This window comes from Phaethon aethereus (assembly GCF_964289735.1).
Source record: "Phaethon aethereus genome assembly, chromosome: 3".
In the NCBI taxonomy this organism is placed as follows: domain Eukaryota; kingdom Metazoa; phylum Chordata; class Aves; order Phaethontiformes; family Phaethontidae; genus Phaethon; species Phaethon aethereus.
In genome coordinates this window covers 105,970,536-105,990,611 of record NC_138576.1, presented here as the reverse complement: position 1 = coordinate 105,990,611, position 20,076 = coordinate 105,970,536, and the positions used below count along the sequence as shown (strand labels likewise).

Here is a 20,076-nt window from a genome sequence, read left to right as displayed (position 1 = left end):
CTTACTGGCTTCTCTCACCACAGCTGCACATTTGTATGTGTTCTTCAGTGGGTTGTAAAAGCAGCAGTTAGGCACTTCTCTTGACCTGATACAATTAACTCAGCACCAATGTAAGGTGGATCTGAATTTTGTTTCTCCTGCTGCAGCAAGATCGGAATTACTTGGGAATAGAGGATGTACTTCTGTTAAGTGAGCCAAGGGGTTCTTGGTCATACTAATGTGAATCCAGAGTAGTTCCAGTTTTATAGCAGCAGGTATCTGAGATTCAAATTTGCAATGTAGTTGCCTAGTGCAGATATATTTTCCATTTGTAAGCATAAAACTGAAGTAATACGGAGGTAAAATGTTCAAAACACTTTTTTTTTTTTTCTTCCCACTTTCACTTTTTTGGGCTTAGCATTGGCTGAGAGATCATGGTTCTCATGATGTATTCTAACAACTCCCCTCTATTTAAGTTGATAGCAATACAGTGACTGGATTGGAAGCATTCCTGAATGGAAATTTTCATTTAAATCTTAAAATAGGGTTGCGTCAGGACATATGATGTGCAAAGAAATGACAAAGAGAGAAATAAAGTGAAGATAGTGATATTGGTATGACCACCATTACTTCTCTTCATGTGCCTGGTAAAAATTAATGTGCTCTGTCCTCTTTCTCCTTTGTCCCCCTCTGACCTTCAAACTTACCTTATTCACCCATCTGTTATAATTGAAGTAAACCAGAGAGACAATGCATGATATTTTAATTCTAGTTAGCAACGACATAACTTGGAAGTTCATTAGGTTCATTTGATGCTGAACGTTTGCACTGACTGGCTATGTGTCGTTTTGGCAGCAAGAGAAGTCTTTAAAAAAAAAACCAACCCCAAAACACCTCTATATTTTTCTGATGGTTGCTGATGATGGTGGGCCAGGGATGTTAGAGGAGTGTTCCAAGGAGCTTCACGCAGCACAGTGATTCTTCTGTGGTCAGTGCCATGAGATGTCTTTACAGTCGCACAAGGAATCAGGGAGGTAAAGGGTAGAAAGAGAAGTGTAAATGTCCTTCTCTGATGCTTCCCTTCAACATTTTCTAAGCAATGTGGTATGTAGCAGTCCATATGATTTGAGTTTTCTTCAGCTGAGCACCTTTAGGATTTCAAGATGATGTGTTCTAACTGGAGGGTGAGAACAGTCTGGAAAAGGTACCTACAGTAACTATCTCAGGAATGTGGCTTTAAAATAAAAGACTGGAATCTTTGTAGTCCAATTTTTGTAATGGAAAAGGAACAATATGCATATTAAATTAAAAAGACATGTACCTTGCTAAGTTAATGTTAAAACTAATAGTTTTACCAAAAAAACAAAAAGGAAAAAAGAAACACAATAATGAGGAATGGAGGTTAACATGGCCTTTTGAACTGGCCAGGATGAAGCATAACATTTGAGGGATGAGCTTGTGCTCAAAGTACTACACCAATTCGGGCTGATAAATGGCAGAAAGGTTTTCATACAAAAGTTAAGGGTTATAAGAGTATAACCAAGACACACTGTTACTAGATGTGGAAACGAATAGACTTTATAATCTTTTCTGCTAAAACATAATTATATTTAAAAACATTCAAGTACTCTGAAGCTACCACTTTGCCAAAAAGAGAACTGTAGTTCTACCTTGTGCATGTAATAATTCCATTAATTGTTTGGAATCATTGCAAACTGAGATGATTAAATATCCTTTTACTTCACATTTGTGCCAAAGGATTTTTCTTTTTGAGTATAACTTATTTGCTTTTTTACCACAGTCCAACATGACTGTCATGTTTTTGGTTCTCCCATGTGATACATAGTTTTGTGCTATGTTCTTTGATTTCTGAGAAGGGGCCTGGAAGTTGCACTTTTCCTAAACTCTTCTGAAGTATATAAACCTAAAATGGAACGAGGATTTACTCCTTTATGAGTAATTTGGAAACCCAGCGATATTTACTGTTGAGCAAATAGCTTGTAAAACACATCAGCATTTGTTGGCTAGCTAGAAGCAAAGTTGTTTCGTCCATATGCCATTGTGTCAAAGTCTTTGCTGGTTAGAGAGCAGAACAACAGCTTATGGTGCTTCCTGAAAATAATTATTTTTGACCCTGAGTTTATTTAGTCTCTCTCTATTTCTTGCCCTTGTTTTCAGTGGCTTCACAAAATTCTTTTAATTCTCACTCTGGAACATTGTTAATTATTAATTAATATCTGGCAGAATTTGCTGCTATCTTGGAAGATAGCTGTTTTCTTCAACTGATGGGCCAGTTCTACCTGTGAAAGGCCATTAATTTCTAGTTTGTACAGTTAGGTACATGAACACACTGTTTTCTTGGGCTTGATTGAATTGCCTGAAGTAAGCAAGTGGTGTCATTTGTGATGCCCTGTTTTTTCTGAAATATTTTCAAGGGAGTGGTGAGTATGGCATGGAGTTCACAGGAGGTCTGTCGAAAAGATGCAGCATTAGTATAATACCTTCCCAGAGGAGGTTGTACATTAGTGATGGTTCTTTGAGAGTCAGTATAATTAAGTGATTGGTGCTTTATAAATACAGAAAGCAGGTTATACTGTACTAAAAGTTATATATGAGTTGTTGCTTGCTTTCAGGAAGCAGTGGAAAGGAAAGAACTGCTAATGATGTCTTATGGAGCAAGCCTGATAATATGATCTTGGCACCTACTTTATGAATTCCGGGTTGTTTGTTTTTTTGGTAGTGCATAAAAATCAGATGGGGACATAGTTGCATTTGGTGATGCAGATTTATGGTCCCAAAGAGTTTACCTTCTAATTAAATATTAAGTTACTGTGAGTTAATTTAACAAACTATGAGAAAGAAGATGAGAGAACAGAATAAGGATGTGAGTAATGAGCTGAAGTAGTAGTACAGTCTACCTACATAAACAACACGGTGATTGGAATTCTTTGGAAGTTTTTCATCTTCATACTGTCTCAGCAGGTTTTCTTCATTGTGTTGCTAACAATCCCTTGCTCCACTGCTGCCATATTATTTTCCTTTGAATATAGCAATGGGATAGCTATTGTCTCAATTATTTTACTGAAACTATGTGGGGTTCCTTACGCAAGTCACGTTTCAACTGAGCGCTCACCAGGACAGGACGTTGCCATTTCTGGTCCTTATAATAACTGCCTGAAAGCAGGGAGAGTGGAAATAGGGTGGAAGAGGCGAGGAACAAAGGGTATGTGACTCGCTCGCTGTAAAACTGAACACAGGATGTTGCATATTACAGATAAATTAAAACATTGCAGACATTACTACTGTGTTATTTTTGAACTGTGATGTACTCTGACATCTTGATGGCAAAGCTCATGTTTTGATTCAAGTTTTTAAATCGCTAATTTCAGGGTTGTGGGGTTTTTTTTACTCTACTAACTATGTTTTTCATCTCTATCTTACTAACATCTCTCAAATTCCATGCTAAAAGTAGCACTGCAGTGTTGCGTATTATCTTTCGATGACTTCCCATTAAATTTCATCAAAGCAAAGTGAGTGTTCTTATTGACCATGCAAACAGGGTCATTCTTTATTCTTTCTGTCTCATGCATTGATTGTGCTATCAGGACTTATGCTGGTGGTTATTATAAACTGGATATATACCAACCACTATAGTCAGATTTACTGTGATATCTAAGATAGTTACCTTGGTTAGTGTGGGAACTTCCACATATACCGCACATATAATAACTGTAGTGGTATGCAAATGTCAATTTTAATGATAGCCACTGTAGTTAGCAATTCTCTTGCTGACATATGAGTTAGAAAATAATTTAGTTTGTTTGTATTGTCTTTGAGGTCAAAGAGATGAAAAGACAGGTTGATCCTCTCTCTCCTGTCGTCCCCCCGCCTTTTTTTTCTTTGGGGAAAGTAAGTAATAATTTTAAAACAAATATGTGGAGTTTTATTCGTGTTCTTCTTTTGATGTGAAAAATGTAGAATTATTTTTCTGGCTACCTGCTAGGATGATTTGAGGGAATCCTGTACCCCCAAGAAACTCTCGTTTTAATTTTGCCTTTGGTGCTCTTTGCCCTTCTGAGTCCAGAAACAAGTACAAGATCAAATCCTGAATTTAGGTTTTTCTCAGTAAACCTCTAAAATTTTTAAGTTTAACTTTGTTTTGGTAAGAAATAAGTGATTTAAGAGAGTAGTTATTGGAAAATTGCAATAAGAACCTTCTGATATTATTTTAAAGTAACACAGGGGACTGGGATTGTGGAACACATAGGAATATAACCTGATAAAGCAAATGTGTAAGAAAAAAATTTCAGGTTTTGCTGTGAGTTAAAAAGAAAATAATTGTCTGCTTATTGTATTCATTTCGTAAATTGAGATCAATGAAATTCTTCCAGCAACAGCATGAAATCAATTGTAAAATAACATATAATTCATGCCCTATATTGTAAATCATAGTTTGTTTGACATTAATCACTGAGTTTTCCATGCACTGGGATGCATTTTCTTGTAACTCATGTCTGGATAATGCTTGTGGATCCATTTCTAAAGTGTTTGAGAGGGATCTGTTTTTCACGGCCACAACTGCCTACATTTGATCTTATGCAAATCATGCAATCAAGCAAATGGAAAAAAAGATGTTATTGCTAGAGGACCTTGACAAACAGTAGCTTTGTAGTTTTAAGAACCTCCTCCCTCCTCATTCAGATTCATGTTTGTATCTGTAATTGTTTGAATCCATTGATCCATTATGGAACACTTTGAACTTTAAATAGGAAAATATCTGCCAAATCAGATTGTGACAAATAATTGCATCAATTATGATGTAATACGATTTTTATTGTTCAGTATGTCAGTTTCTGGTTTTAAGCTTTTAGAAATACTACCTACACTATATTTGCAGGCTCATCCAAACCTTGAGGAAGTCTATGGAGAGATTTTCATTGACTGCAGAGCTCATGCTTTGAGTGACATTGTTAGGTTTCTAATTTCTGTATTTTCTTTTTCTGCTCCCACTAACTTAATTTTTATTTTTAGCCTCTATGCCACCAAAATCTTTCAGATTCCATTGAAACTTTCTATTTGGCATTTATTAGTCAAAACATATTGGCATTATTAAATCAAGATGAGGAATAAAGTTTTCCTTTGATCCTGGTGACATGTTGCTTTTTTCTATATTTTATCTTTCTGCTCTTATTTTTTAACCTCTCCTCTCCTTTCCTTCCCTCCCCTCTCAGTATGCTTATTAATTCATCCTAAAGGATCTTGCTGTTCATATGTCCTGTGTTTCCATTCCTTATTATTCCTGTTCTTTCAAATTTTGCCTGTTTCCCTGTCTTGTCTTTTTGTTTTCTCCATTCCAGGCACTGAAACGCACATAGTAATTTACGGTCACTTGTTTTTTTCAGCAAGGGAAATAAAACATTTTTCCATCTTCCATTCTCTTCATCCTTGACAAAGTTCCTTCCTCTTCAAATTTAACTAGGTATTTCTAGAAACTTATGCATGCAAGTAGTCTCATCAGCTACAGTGTGCATCAAATCAGGGTTTCAGGACAAGCTATTTTTTTAAAAAAGCAGTTCCTTGATGAGGAGTTTTCCTTAAAGGAGAGAGAAATACCCGTCCCCAACCCCCATCCCAAATCTGTGTTCAAGAAAAAGAGTCATCCACTATAAAAAAATGGGAAAAAGGAGAAATACACTCTTTCTTCTTCTCTTCGCTATTCCCTTGTGTTATATTCAGTCTGCTAAATGAAGTCCCACAATACAGTTTCAACTTAGAGAGAAGAATGTGTATTCACTGTTTACAAGGATAGGAATTAAATAGGTGCCATGGATTGCTTTCAGCCCTTCATTTTATGATTGCTAAAAGTAAAATCCTTCTTGCCACTTGTTTGCCCACGCAGAACATGGAATATCTGACACTTGTCTCGCAGACTTCCATCTCCACCTGTACTTTTTGTGCCTTCTCTGATGGCAGCTGCAAGGAACAAGGGATCCAGGAAGGTGTGCGCTACTGAGGGCAATACAGTAGGTGCAGTATGCAGAGTTTACTTTCTCTGCTTGCTGAGCCAGCTTGAGCACCTGCTCTGGAGCGTGCTTTCCCCCTCTCACCCACATAAGCACTGCTTAACCCTGGTAGAATCAGCCCCATTATGTTGATTAAATATGTCACTGTGTTACAGGCATTCACTTGATTTTTTTTTTTTTAGTTATGGCATTTTTTTTTTAACTCACACTGCCAAGTACTCCATAGAGCGGTACCACTGAATGATATGGCGTTTTCAATAAAAAAGCATGAGTTCATTCTCTCCTCACACAGAGTGGAGTAAATCAGAAGGAATTCCATTGCAGCAGGGACATTATATGAGGGGAAACCTAATGAGAAAGAAGTTGGGTCTACAACATTTCTGCTTCGGTGGTGTCTTTGTAAACCAGTTGCAATTTTTTAATTTGTGCTCACAAATATTTTTGTACAAAATGGTAGTTTGATACTGGTTGGCTCATCAAACACTAGCATTTGTTGTCTTGCAAAAACCCAGAACTTTTCTGGCATACTAAAAATGTGTATCTATAACATATGAGTTTTACTTGTATACCTTATACTGTTGCCAAAACCTCAACTGTAAATTCCTTCTTAAAGGATTTTCTCATTAAATCTGTGATTTGTATTTTAATAAAAAGATGAAGAAGATTAGAAAATTATGTCTGCATTACTTTACTACTATAATTTTTCTGACAAACATTCCTTTATTAGTACAGGGAAGAATATCTGAAGCTAAAGATCTTTTAGAATATTTATTCAGCAAAAATGCTACATTTTATTCATCATCTGCAGTAATTGAAACTCAAGATAGCTTCATAATAAATAACTATTTAACAGTTGTTTTGCTATAGCATTAGACAGGTTGTCTTTACTGAAATATATTTTACAAATGTTTGATGTTCATGCAGCTGAAGACAAACAGGCAAAGAGACAACAGACCAGTATGAGTGGTGGCAACAATGAGCATCCTTTGTCTTCATGCTTAAAGTGAAATCTGCATGAAGTGAATCATTGTATGTATTGATGCTTGACTTTAATGTATCATAGAGCACATTTTAAAACAAAATATAGTCTGGCTGTGTTAATGAACCTGTACTTGTTTTTCCATTAATTTGATTGGATTTAATCATCTTAAAGGTGTTCATTTGCCACTGTAGTAAATTAATATAGTATGTAGCACCTAAGAGGCTAACATCTTTTTTTTGTTTGGGTAGTATACATTGTAGTGTAAATGTACTCTACAATGGGGTCATCTCAACCAAAGCGTGCTCTGTAGATCTATTAGTAGTCAAAATTTGCAGTTATTTGCTATTAAACAACCAGCACCTATTCTCTCCTCTGGGACAAATCTGAAACATTTAAGAGATACAGGTCCCTCTTCCTCTTGATTTTCTGAATTCACTACCCTCTGAAAGTTATAGAAAAATAAGGTAAAATTACTATGCAAAGTAAATTCATATTCCCTTTTTTTTCCCTAGATTTAGCAGTTTTTACGCCACACCAGTTTCTTCTCACTGCATGCACACTTGCTGGCTGTACAAACAGTTCCCAGGTCACCTTGTTTACAGCACAGCTGCCACCATCTCACGTAGATGCCCCGGTCCTGACGGTTTTGGATTCTAGAACGATATATGTACAGTAAGTAAGGATTTCTTCTTTCCTGACAAGACAATAGTGCATCAGTTTATTCAAGAATTCCAGTGAGTTCAATCAGGGGAAGGGTTTGTGACATAAAATTAAATTTATTATGATTAAATGCATAGAAGTGATTAGTTTAGTGGTTCTGTGAACCTTCTGATTATCACTTGCCAACTTAATTTCCATTTTGTCTTTACGCAATCAGTATAACCTACATATGGGCATAGCCTCTGCAAACTTCAGTGCAGGAAATGTTCTGTTGATATGCCCATTTTGTAGCCCCTGCTTTGTGTGTTACTGTAATCATTTATCTATTGAGTACAAATACTGCATTAGAGGTATACCTTAGATTTATCTTTATGGTTGCAAAACTATGCTTTCAAATTCTTAAAATAAACACCTAAAATAAGTCCCCTAAACAAAGCCTTACATTTTTCAGTACGGTCTGAATCTTTGCCAGTGTTAATCATATTTTGCTTTTATTTGCAGATGGAAAGAACCAGTAGAAGTAAATGGAATCCTAGATCGCTATATAATTTATATTGCCAACAATCAGCAGAATTTTACAAAGTGGAATGTAATCTATAACAGCACAGAACTTTTTCTGGATTTTACAATTCAGAAGCTTTTCCCGGGTACTGAATACCTCATAAAACTAGCTGTAAGTTTTAAAGATGTGTAGTAGAGGTGTAAAATGGTGAAAATTATTCTGATTTTGTTAACATCTTAAATACTTAATGGTTCATGTGTCCACTTTGTTTAACAACTTCTTTAGCTTCTTTGTTCTTAACATCCTGAACGACAGTAGGTGTTTTGTTTCACAAATTACATTCAAAAACTACATACATTTGTATGTAATTTAAATACAGATTTTCTCCAAGGATAATTTGCATGGTAACTAATAGAGAATTGGTCAGAAATATATGAAGGATTTAAACTTACAAGAAAATGTTGAATTTAGTTGAAAATTTTAACTTTTCATATTTTGTACCATGACAATTTGCTCTTTTTTTTTTTTTTTCATAAAATCTGTATGTAGAAGGAAATAGCAGAGAGGAAAAGAGTTCCGTGTAAAGTAACAGTTTGCTTATTGAAAACATTTTAGAAGACCTTGGTGTTTTCATTGCATTTCTTTATCATTGGTTTTATTTTGTGATGAAATAGAACATCTTCAGCTCACTAAAAAAACTGAAAATATGTGCATAAAAGCATGGGATTGTCCCTTGTTTTAAGCACACTGTTCATTTTATAACAATACCTATATAAGGATATTTGCTTTGATAAATGCCATAGAAAAATATTCTGCTCTTGATTATGAATAAATTTACATTTATGTAGACTGGATATGCATTCATTTTTTCTTAACATGCTCTTGAATGTTCTAAATATTATACCACAAAAAATAAACTACCTTCAGGTAATGATAAGGATTTGACTTGAACTTGAAAAAGCAAGGATATTCAGTCTAATTAAAGCTTAGATTCATGTTGAAATTAATTCATTTGTGCTTAGACATTTCAGCATAGTAAATTGTATAGCGTATAAAATAGCACCATGACCAAAACTAAGGCAATACTTCAACAAGCATTTTATGCCTTTATAAGCAAGTAGGACTATCGAAAGTATTTGTGCTGTCCTTCACTGTGCCACAGCTCTTCGCTCCTGCCCAGCTCTTGTGCACAGGGGCACAAGGAAAGAGGATCAGGGAGAATTAACAGCTAGGATCTGGAGAGCAGCTGGGACAGCTTCTTTTGGTGTCTCTGCCTTGGGGTATGGTTAAAACAAAGAAGTGTTGTGTGGACTTTGTTTTTACTTCATTAATATGTACAGGTTTTCCAGAAGTTACTGAATCCATTTTTAGGAACTTTGGATCTTTATATTTTATTTCTCACTTCTTTGAGTTTTGGGGTTTTTTTTAATATATTTGCATTGCATCAGTGGTAACCAGAAAGTAAGAAAGAATAATTTCTTCTGGTGATGAAGGAAACCAATTGACTTGGATAAAATGCAATGGTCTGTGATAGGCAGGTTGGAAGATCTAAATGTCCTTGCAGCTTTGAAAATGGCAAGTCTAAAAGTGCATGAAGTGCCCTTTCTTATCTTTGAGGTGATAGCTTTCTTAAAACATTTGAACACATTGTATTTAGAACTTGTCAGACTAGTTTGAGAAGAATGTAATATTAGAGATTTAGAAGTTTTGAAGCTTAAATGTGGCCAAATATTATACTTGATGAAAAAAAACCCAACAACAAAACCCCCAAAAACCAAACCAAACACACACACCTGGAAAGAAATTGAAATATTTAGTGTTTCACAGATAATTTAATCTGAATTTCATTAACATTTTTAAGGTAAAAACAACAATAGCATACCTTCAACACTGGAAATGTAATTAATTGCTTCCTGGGTTTTTTTTTGTTAGAATGAAATATTTCTATCAGCTAGAACCTTTTTGTTTTCCTTGTTTCACAGGTAATATTAGTTTTGTTTTGTATCCATGCAAAAAATGGTTTTGGTTTACGTGGGAAATTGGAAGTGGAGTTATCAAAAGTTGCAGCTTTGAACGCAGGAATGAGAATCCTCATCAGAAGAACTTTCAGCACTTCACAAGCTGCTGGCTTTAACTTTTGTATGACAAGGTTAATATAAGTAAATGAAATATAAAGTTAACAAAATATGTATATTTTTATGCTGTTACCAATTTTCACAATTGATTACTGCCATTTATTATGTAGCAATTGTACTCACAAATGAGGGCAGCAGCTTCTATAAGCAAATCTAATGCTTCTTTCCAAAAGTCAGCAGAGAAATCTTAAGGTCACATCTCCATGGATTAGTGCAAAGGAACTTGTGTTTGCTCTGTTCATGCTCTAGGGTGGATGGGTGTGAGCCAGGCCAATCTGAAAGCAAATGAAAGGCTGAGAGGCTGTATTCAGTAGCGGGGGTGGCACTCCCATTTATATGACCTGAGTGCTTTTGAGATTTAACTGTTAAGTTAGTGTCTCCTCACAGCTGTGTTGTGCGGGTAAGCTAGGTCAGGTGCTAGCTGGAGGATCACCACCTGGTGTCTTGTTATGTGGTTTGTATCTATCCCTTTGCAAATTTTGCCTCAAATCTGTTTCTCAGTGAAGTTCAGAGTGGCACAATGGGGCTTGATCTGGGTGTAGGATTTCATAGCTTTGAGCATCACTAGATATGATTGCCTGACTTCCAGCAATGTCCAGTCCATTTGGATGCACTAATCTAAAATCCCACTATTTAAAATGTAGATGAGCTTTCTTTTACTGATTTTTCATTAGACGAATCAGAAACTTCATACCCCAGAAAGTTTCAGAGATACATAAATTGAGCTTCATAAAATTCAAGAGATAAATGAACAGGAAGGCTGCTGTTACTGAGCCCTTGAATGAAAAAGCCCTCCACTGCTGAGGAAGACTCTGTGGAACTTGTTTAGAAAGGCAGTAAGGAATGTACGAGGAAGAGATCTTCCAGAGCTGGTCTTTTTGGCTTCTTCACAAATCCAGTAGAAGCAAAATAATTTGAAAAATAGTCTGCCTTTGCTGGAAGGATGATGTTCTTAAATATTTTCCTTATCAAAATGCTAACAGTTATCTGAAAATATGTCTAAACTGATTTTTTTTTTTTTAAATACTATCATGTTTAAAGTAAATGCCATTTTTGGATGTTCCCAAAACTGAGGTTGCATTATTTCATCTTTATTTGACAGCCCAGTCTGAACACAGGGCGTCATTCTGTAGTTGTGTTGGGAGTGTAATTTCCATTGAAATCAAAACAATCTTGGTGTATAAAATAGCTTGATTTACAAACAGTTCTTATTTTTACCCATAAGGCTAGTGTACACTTTTGGAGCAGGGTAGGAAATATGTTGATGGCTCTCTGATTTGAAACATACTGGTAAATGGGAAATGGAAGCTAATTCTTTCAAATAAAATATACTAGACTGAGAGAAACATTTTATTCCTGGAGATCTGGACAGCAAGGTTATTTTTTCTTTGTGTGCTGATGATCCAGAGTGGGCTACTTGTCCACTTCAGCACATGGGCAACTCCTAAATACACAGGGTGATCCCATAAGTTTTCATTAAGAGTATGTCTGAGTCTGAATCTTTGTTGAATTCAGGTCTTGATTTATTTTATTACTAAATAATAAAATTCTAAATAAACAATAAAATTAAAAATAAACAACAAACTAAACCAAAAATCTTTAAATCCAGTAAAGAATTTATATATTCTTATATTTTTTTTAACTTCTCTAAGAACTCCTGTCTCTTGTCATTGATCTTAGTGCAACTAATTGGAAAACCAGCACACATAAGGACCATAGCTGTGTCATCTTATGTTTGTACATATAAAATTTTAAAAACCTGTTTATATGAGGTGATATGCACATTTTCTATGCACTTTGTATTGTTTCAAAATCAAGCAAAATGTAAAAATCATGTAATCAATCTTTTCTTCTCTGGTAACTGAAAGAGAAAAGATTTGACTTTGTTATCCATAAACATGTAATAATAACAGTTACAGATTGATTTATAATAGAGTGTTTTTTCTCTACTTTAATTGCATATGCACACCACTGTGTGCTGTCATGAAGTGCAGGACTGTCTGAATGGCATTTTTTTCTCAATGACTATTCATCGAGATAATTTTTTTAAGTGTGTTGCAAGTCGGTGAGTATATTCTGTGTCCGGAACGTATGAGAGCTTTTCAGTCAATTCCAGAAGAGTTTTGCACTGTAAATTACATATATTGTACTGTAATTTTCCTTAACAGTGGCTGCAAAAGCGGTGGAAATCTAATTGTGATTATGACTCCCAGTCAAATGCAAAATGCTTCAAGTCAAACATTAGTACAATGTTTCAGCTATATTATACCTAAAACCATCACATCATGAGTAGAACATCTTGTTATTTAAGACAAGAGGTAAACAAATCTATGCTAAGGAAAGTATCTTCTATGAAAAGCACATACTTACTAAGTTTAGATATGTAAAAATATAAAACTTTACAAAAAATCATTGCTAAAATTATTGGTATTACACTGAAATATGTTTATTTGTTTTGATTCATATTTTAAGGCTTGCACTGGAGGTGGATGTTCAATAAGCAAAGCTAGCACAGCTGTTACAGATGAGAGTACACCAGAAAGTGTTCCTGCTCCAAAAGCCCAGTCCTATTCATCTGACTCCTTTAACATCTCATGGACTAAGCCTGAGTATCCGAATGGTAAGTGAACTCTTTTAGCCTCAAGTTAAAAAGATGATTAGTAAAGGTAAATTAATATTCTAAATGGCAGCTTATATGTGGTGCTTAATTTTTAATGATCATTTTAGCACATAAAATACCTGAGATAGTATCATTGTCTGCAGCTAGATTGTGGATTTCAGACTATCGTACGGTTTCAGTGGCTCAAAAGTGCTCCCTTTTGATAGTTTTTGTGTATTGCATCTCATTGTTTAATGTTTTCCAGGACAACTGAGCTGAGGAATAAGATATTCATGGAGAATATCAGTCTAGGATGCTCATTTCACCTTCCAATAAAACATTAATTTCTTTTACATTAATTGATATGTAATAATCATTAGATTTGTGTCTCTATAGTCATCTTGAAGGTGTACATTTCTGTGGCTGGGGAAGTGAAAGAATATACTTTATTTTGTTTAGAAATGCTTTCCATTGTGAAATATCCATGTGTAAATCTTTTGTACAAATATTACATTTCTAATGGTATTTCACAGTGTCATATGGCCTTGAAATTGATTTTATTGTCATGCATGTAATAGTTTGAATCACAGCAGAGGTATCTATGCAGAAATCACTGATTTTAAAGCAACAGAAATGTTTTTATTCATTGACTTACCATATTGATATATATCAATTATTTCTCACAGTGGTTTCACCTTAATTCCATTTTTCCCCTGCAAGTTTTTCCCCACTTTCAGTTGTGGTAGAGCACATCCTACTTGTATAACTTCCTAACAAGGCACTTCAAATGATTCCCCAAAAATTGGTGATTATAAAGCTACATATAGTCTGTAAGGTCTTACATTACTTTTATAAAGAAATAAGAGTATGTCAACTGCTGTTAAATAATGTAGTTGATAATTTAGGATTCTTTGTATGGGAATCATATTGGAAGATTTTGCCTCCCAGCCCCTCAGAAACCTTCTAACTCTGTTTCTAAAATCCCATCAGCATATGTCGCAAAGGCTTAGAGGAAGGGGAGGGGAGGGGTAAGGGATGAGGTAGGGAGGAAGGAAGGCTGGAAGGCCATATATGTGGCTTAATGGCTGAAGTATGAATAATTTTCAATGAAATGGGCATTTTTTACTTTTGATAGTTCATGTCAGGACCTGATCCTGCTATCCTTGCGTTGTGGGAAGAAATTCAAATAGTTTAGAATGGTTTAACTAATCGAATAAATATAAATACATACATACATATATTTATATATGCATATCAACAAGACAGAATAAAGACCAATAGTTTGATAAATAAATTTCCACAAGCTTCCTTTAAAACAACTAAAAATTGGGAATATATGACTAAATTTGCACGTTGTATCTTGTTGTTAATACAGCATTTACTATGTACACTTTGGCTCTCCTTTTAAATACAATAATTAGGTCTTAGAAAAAAAGTGTGTTAGTGCACCCTCAGTAAGTTTGCAGACAGCAACAAGTTGGGCAGGAGTGTTGATCTGCTTGAGGGAAGGCTCTAACAGAGGGATCTGGACAGGCTGGATCGATGGGCTGAGGCCACTGTATGAGGTTCAACAAGGCTCAGTGTCGGGTCCTGCACTTGGGTCACAACAACCCCATGCAATGCTACAGGCTTGGGGAAGAGTGGCTGGAGAGTTGCCTGGCAGAAAAGGACCTGGGCGTGACAGCCTGCTGAATGTGAGCCAGCAGTGTGCCCAGGAGGCCAAGAAGGCCAATAGCATCATGGCTTGTATCAGAAATAGCATGGCCAGCAGGCCTAGGGAAGTGATCATCCATCCCCCTGTACTTGGCACTGATGAGGCCACACCTCAAATATTGTGTTCAGTTTTGGGTCCCTCACTACAAGAAAGACACTGAGGTGCTGGAGTGTATCCAGAGAAGGGCAATGAAGCTGGTGAAGGGTCCGGAGCACAAGTCTTATGAGGAGCGGCTGAGGGAACTGGGGTTGTTTAGCATGGGGAAAAGGAGGCTCAGGGGAGACCTCATCTGGAAAGAGGTTATAGTGAAGTGGGTGTCAGTCTCTTCTCCCAAGTGACAAGAGATAGGATGAGAGGAAATGGCCCCAAGTTGCGCCAGGGGAGGTTTAGGTTGGATATTAGGAAAAGCATTCTTCACTGGAAGAGTTATCAAGCATTTGGAATAGGCTGCCCAGGGAAGTGAGTGAGTCACCATCCATGGAGGTATTTCAAAGACGAGTAGATGGGGTGCTTAGGAACATAGTTTAATGGTGAACTTGGCAGTGCTAGGTTAATGGTTGGAGTTGATCTTAAAGGTCCTTTCCAACCTAAACGATTCTGTGATTCTATGAATCTATGAAATATAATAAATGGCTTGTTAGGAAAGCTGTGAATCTGAACTGGACGAGCAACAGGTGTGGTAAGAATCAGGGGAGCTTTATAAAAGAAATTATATTCTTCCGTCCCTTGTCCGTTCATCCATGGAAACTGGAAGTTTCAACAGCCTCCTTCACAACACTGTTCACCTCTATATTGAGGTTTTGAACAATGCATTTAGGTACTACTCCTACTCCTCTGTAATCCTGAATATACCCTGTGTAGGCCTCCTATGTGTAGTTCTCCCCTTTAAAAATATTCTCTGGTATTTTCACATCTTCTCGTTATTTGAAGCCCATTGAGTATTTTTCCCTTGGTACTGTTGTTATTTTTTGGTGATATGTGTGTACCACGCATGTTGCTGTTAGGGGGTTTTCCTTGGAGTTAGAACTGATGGAAGGGATTCATCGAAGTCAGCTGCCACTGTCCTGCCTTGCAGGGAAAGGCTGCTGCTTTTCACCTGCAAGCTCTTGCTGAGTGGTTAAGAGTGGAAGAATTGCTATTTCATGAGCATTTGGCAGCCAGAAGGGCATTAGGGGAGCAGGGACTTTGTTTTTCTACCATAGCATGCTCACACTTGCGCAATGGTCAAGAAGGGATATGCAAATTTTCTCCCATTTCTCTTCTTTCTTCTCCCCCGCTTTTTTTTGAGTTTCAAAAGAGATCATATAACTAACACATTTTCCCATCCTCCTATTTCTTTCTTTACAATTTCCTATTTCCATTGCTTTCCTTATTTCATAAAAAGAATTAAGAAAAAAAAAAGGATAAGCTCTAAAACTTTTTGCTGAGCAACTGCTTAATCAGGAAAGCTTGCATTGTTCAGTGACTTTTTGTTCAGGCTCAGCGTATCTTTTGGGCTGCCTTGTGGCCATGTCATTTATAATAGCTCTCTGTGTCAGTGTTTTAAAACTGTGTAGGAGGCTGAAAAATATAGTTGAGAAGACTGAAATATGAGAAAGACCAGCAGAAGGAACTTTCCTTTACATTTTTGTAATTCAGCATTTTACTGGTGTATTCTCATTGTCAGAAGTTCTAATGTACCTCTTTTTTTTTTTTGCAAAAAGATAGAAACCACTTTTGACTTGACTAATTCAAACTTGGTGAGTTTCAGTCTACTAGGTGTAAGCAGTGCTTTTTGAAATTACTGAAGTTGGCTTTGTTTCAGGTGGAAACTTCAGAATTGCAAAGATTTGCATATCATAAATTGTCATCTGCTTAGTAGATCTCTGGGGCCATTCCTTTATCTCCCTCCTCCTTTACTATATGACAGAAGTTACTGTTTATCTCCATGTTGAATGGGTGTATACGCTGACTGGGGTTTGGACAGCATAGACTTTACTATGCTTTCTTGATATATATGGAGTCTAGCTGTTGCCACCAATTAGAAAATGTTAAGGGGGATTAATATGCTACCCTTGAGGTAAATAGGATTAAAGGCTATGTGGCTTCTTCATAAAGATGGCACAATGTGGGGAGTCAAGCTTTGAGATAAGGGACCATCTAGACGTCAAAGACTAATGTTAGCCAAACATGGATATTGAATTTCTGGGCTCCATTTTTGGTGGAATTTAAGGAAAAATTATATTATTTTGTGGAAAATGTTCTTTTCATAGAAAATGGGGAACTATACACCTAATTATTTGTTGAAAGTTGCTTCAGAAATGTCATTTATGCACCAGTTATAGAAAAAAGACATTTGGAAGTTGATATGCTGAAAATATTTGTAATACACTTTCTTTTGTCTTTATTTTCAAACCAACAATGACGTGGTTGATGGGACATGGCCCAGAGGTGTGCCACTTTATAGCAGAACCCTCCTCTATTCTATCACATATGTCACTTACGTAGATAGTGTAGTACAAGCAATATTGACCATTTAGTTGAGGGCAAGATGTGGAGAGGCTTATGGAGAGGAAATGGCATGTGGCATCAGATATTCTGTTTTGAGGCTTCACTGTTCTAGTGGCCTCAATAAAGAATCATATATTCTTCAGAACATATCCATTATAGTCTTGCCATATAGTTTGAGGTCTGCTCTTTTAAATTCCATTCACATAAAAAAATGACCTGATTTCTTTTCGCCACTGAAAATTTTCCTTAGATGGCCACTTCTCAAAAACTTCACTTTACTTGTGTACAGGTCGTAGATAAAATCAAGTCTTGATCTGGACCGTATCTTCCAAGGCTATATGGAATTTGTATGGGAAATATTACATATTGTAAAAACTGATTTATAAAATTATTCGGTGAACTAAACCAGTACTTGTTTCCTGCAAATCCTTGTGCTTGTGAGAGATGACTTGTGTTTGTAGTCAGTGAAATTGACGTAGATAAAAGGATGTTTGCTTAAGATTTGACCTCTATATTGTAAAGTGCTTGTAGCACTTTAGATTCAAAACCTCTTTTCATCTGTAATGTCTGGAATATCATTGGCAGATTATATGGCCTTACCCAGGGAGGGGAAAGGAGGAAGGAAAAGGGAACAGTGTGTAGGTTTCTTCAGTTTAAGCTTGATTTACATTGTCAGATTTCTTTTGAAAAGTGAAACATAATTCTACTATACTCAGTAGAAATTTTGTCTTCAGTGAAACCAAGGTTTAATCTAGCTACCTAGACAATAATTATGAAGAAACTGCATCTTTTCATGGTGCCCACCATATGTCACTTATGAAGCCTTGTAAATCACAAAAATGTGCTATACTTGTCAATATTTCATAGTAAACTTTGGGAACATCTAGCAAGTCTTGAGAATTATGTAAACTTTGGACCAACCTTGAACTTTTCTCAATATGCTTTGGAAATATATACTGCTGAAATGGAGAGGCTAAGATATTTATCCCTGGCCAAAAAGAATTATTGCCTAATTTAGAAAAATGGCATCACATCTCAAAGACAAACTACTAGCCCTTTTGTTCTGAAATGTGGGGGGTTTTTTTTTTCTTTTCATTCTGTAATTTTCTCCATCAGAGTCATATAAGCCAAAGGCAGAAGAAAATCAAGAGGTAATGGGTCAGCTTCTTAGAGATAATTGTTCTCTGACAGTACTGGGAGGACTAACAAAAGCTCATAATGTTGACCAGCAAGTTGTTCCTCAGAGTGTAGATGCTGCATAATGCTGTGGTTTTAGGAACACTTTAAAATAATGGTCCTGTTAATTAATACTGAGTTACAGTGGGGGTCCCATAGAGGTACATATGACACCCCCATTAATATAAAATGATCTCATTATGATTCATGCTGTTACCATAAATATCAAAGGATTTAATAATGATTTGTCCATTATTTTAAGGGTTAGCACTACTGGTATCGATACTTAAAGTACATAAGTGTTATTTCCATCCCCCCCCTCCCCCCAAACACATCCTTAATGCCAGCGTTCACATTTTTCCTCTGAGATAAATATAATATTTTTATATTTATAAACATATAAACAATAATTTGTTTATTTAACATAGGGAAAATATCAACCATTAATGCCTTTGCTTTACAAGCAACTAGACACGGAACCCCAAGGGATTTTTGCTTTAGGAAGCCTGTAAAATGTGGTAGAATTGATAGTGTGAGTCTTACCAGGACTTCCTCCCACACACACGTCTGTGCTGTCTGACTTGAGTTTAGCCTCTTGGTTTTCTAGATGAGAAAAGAATCGAGGAGTCTGTGAATCACCTCACCGTACTCAGCTCTGCATTGATTTAGCATATAAATCTTTTGAAGCAGAAGTCTTCAAAGCTCAGCTGAAACAGTTGTGTATACACTTTTATTTATGAAGCATTTCTCCATTCAGTAGAGGGGGAAAATCTTTTCTCAATTTCAAACAGAATCTTCCTCGAAGTAGTTTCAAACAATTCTGTTTTAAGGGAAGGAAAGATGGACTGAGCTATATTTTTACAACACAAAGATGTTTTCTGTAATGAGAAGATTAGAAGGTATCTTCTGAACTGAACTCACTTCTAATGAATCCTATAGCTTTGCATTTATTTGCCTTAAGATTTCACACTTAAAGAGCTTTTAAAAGAAGAAGAATATTCAGAAGGGAGAAAGATGGAGGAAAAGCCCTGAGAAAAAGGATTCCTTTGCAAGCTCAACCTCCAAAGTCAAAGCAAATCTGTAAAATTCAGTCTTTAGTTCATTAAATTCAAAACACTGTGTATGTATAGTCTGTACAGGATTCATGCTATCCTATCGTGCACCTTTGGAAGAACAGAGATTTAGATTTCCCTATAAATGAGATAGTTTACATCAGGACTTTTTCTACAACATACTGAGAAGGAAACAGCAATCCATACTATTTTGTGGTTTTGTTTAGAAATGTGGATAAAACTGTTTTCCAAAAAACCCCACCCCTGAATTAATGAAGTATCTAGTTTTTTGGCAAAACGCAGAAAAGCTGAGATAGTTATCAACAAGAACAAGTATCAATAAGGTGTTTTGTGTGACAAAATTGTTACCAGTTTATTCTAGTTGTAGCACTAGCCTGAGTTGTCCTTCAATGTTTCAATTATATTGTAGATCACTTTTTTCCCCAAGTCTAAAGCTGTTAAGATGTGAGATGGTTTTGTGTGTCCTTCCAGTTCTTGTTTCGATAGTCATATGCAGAGTAGGCTGTGAAACAGAATTGCCTCAGTTTTCCTGATTCCAAGGTGATGTCAGCTGCTATTCAGAAACAAGTTTGTTAAAGCGTAATCATTGGAACAGCGTAATTGTTTTCAAAAGATCCACTTGCAATGTTTTCAACAGTGTAAGATGGAAGAATGCGTTTCTTTTAAGTGTTGCATACACAGTCCAGCTAAACACTTACCTGCTTAACAGTAAACTGTTTGAAATTACTACTACAATCACCCTA

At 36.0% G+C, this 20,076-nt stretch overlaps 1 protein-coding gene across 1 annotated transcript in view; it reads left to right on the top strand.

Annotated features, from left to right (window-relative positions):
* The window catches only part of USH2A (usherin), a gene marked incomplete at its 3' end in the record, with an annotated part of 396,540 nt that overhangs the window by 197,987 nt on the left and 178,477 nt on the right, over positions 1–20,076 (top strand). The window contains exons 32-34 of the mRNA XM_081997162.1: positions 7,497–7,656; positions 8,146–8,317; positions 12,754–12,901. Of these exons, the coding sequence (XP_081853288.1) occupies positions 7,497–7,656; positions 8,146–8,317; positions 12,754–12,901 (480 nt within the window). The remainder of the gene's footprint in view (positions 1–7,496; positions 7,657–8,145; positions 8,318–12,753; positions 12,902–20,076) is intronic.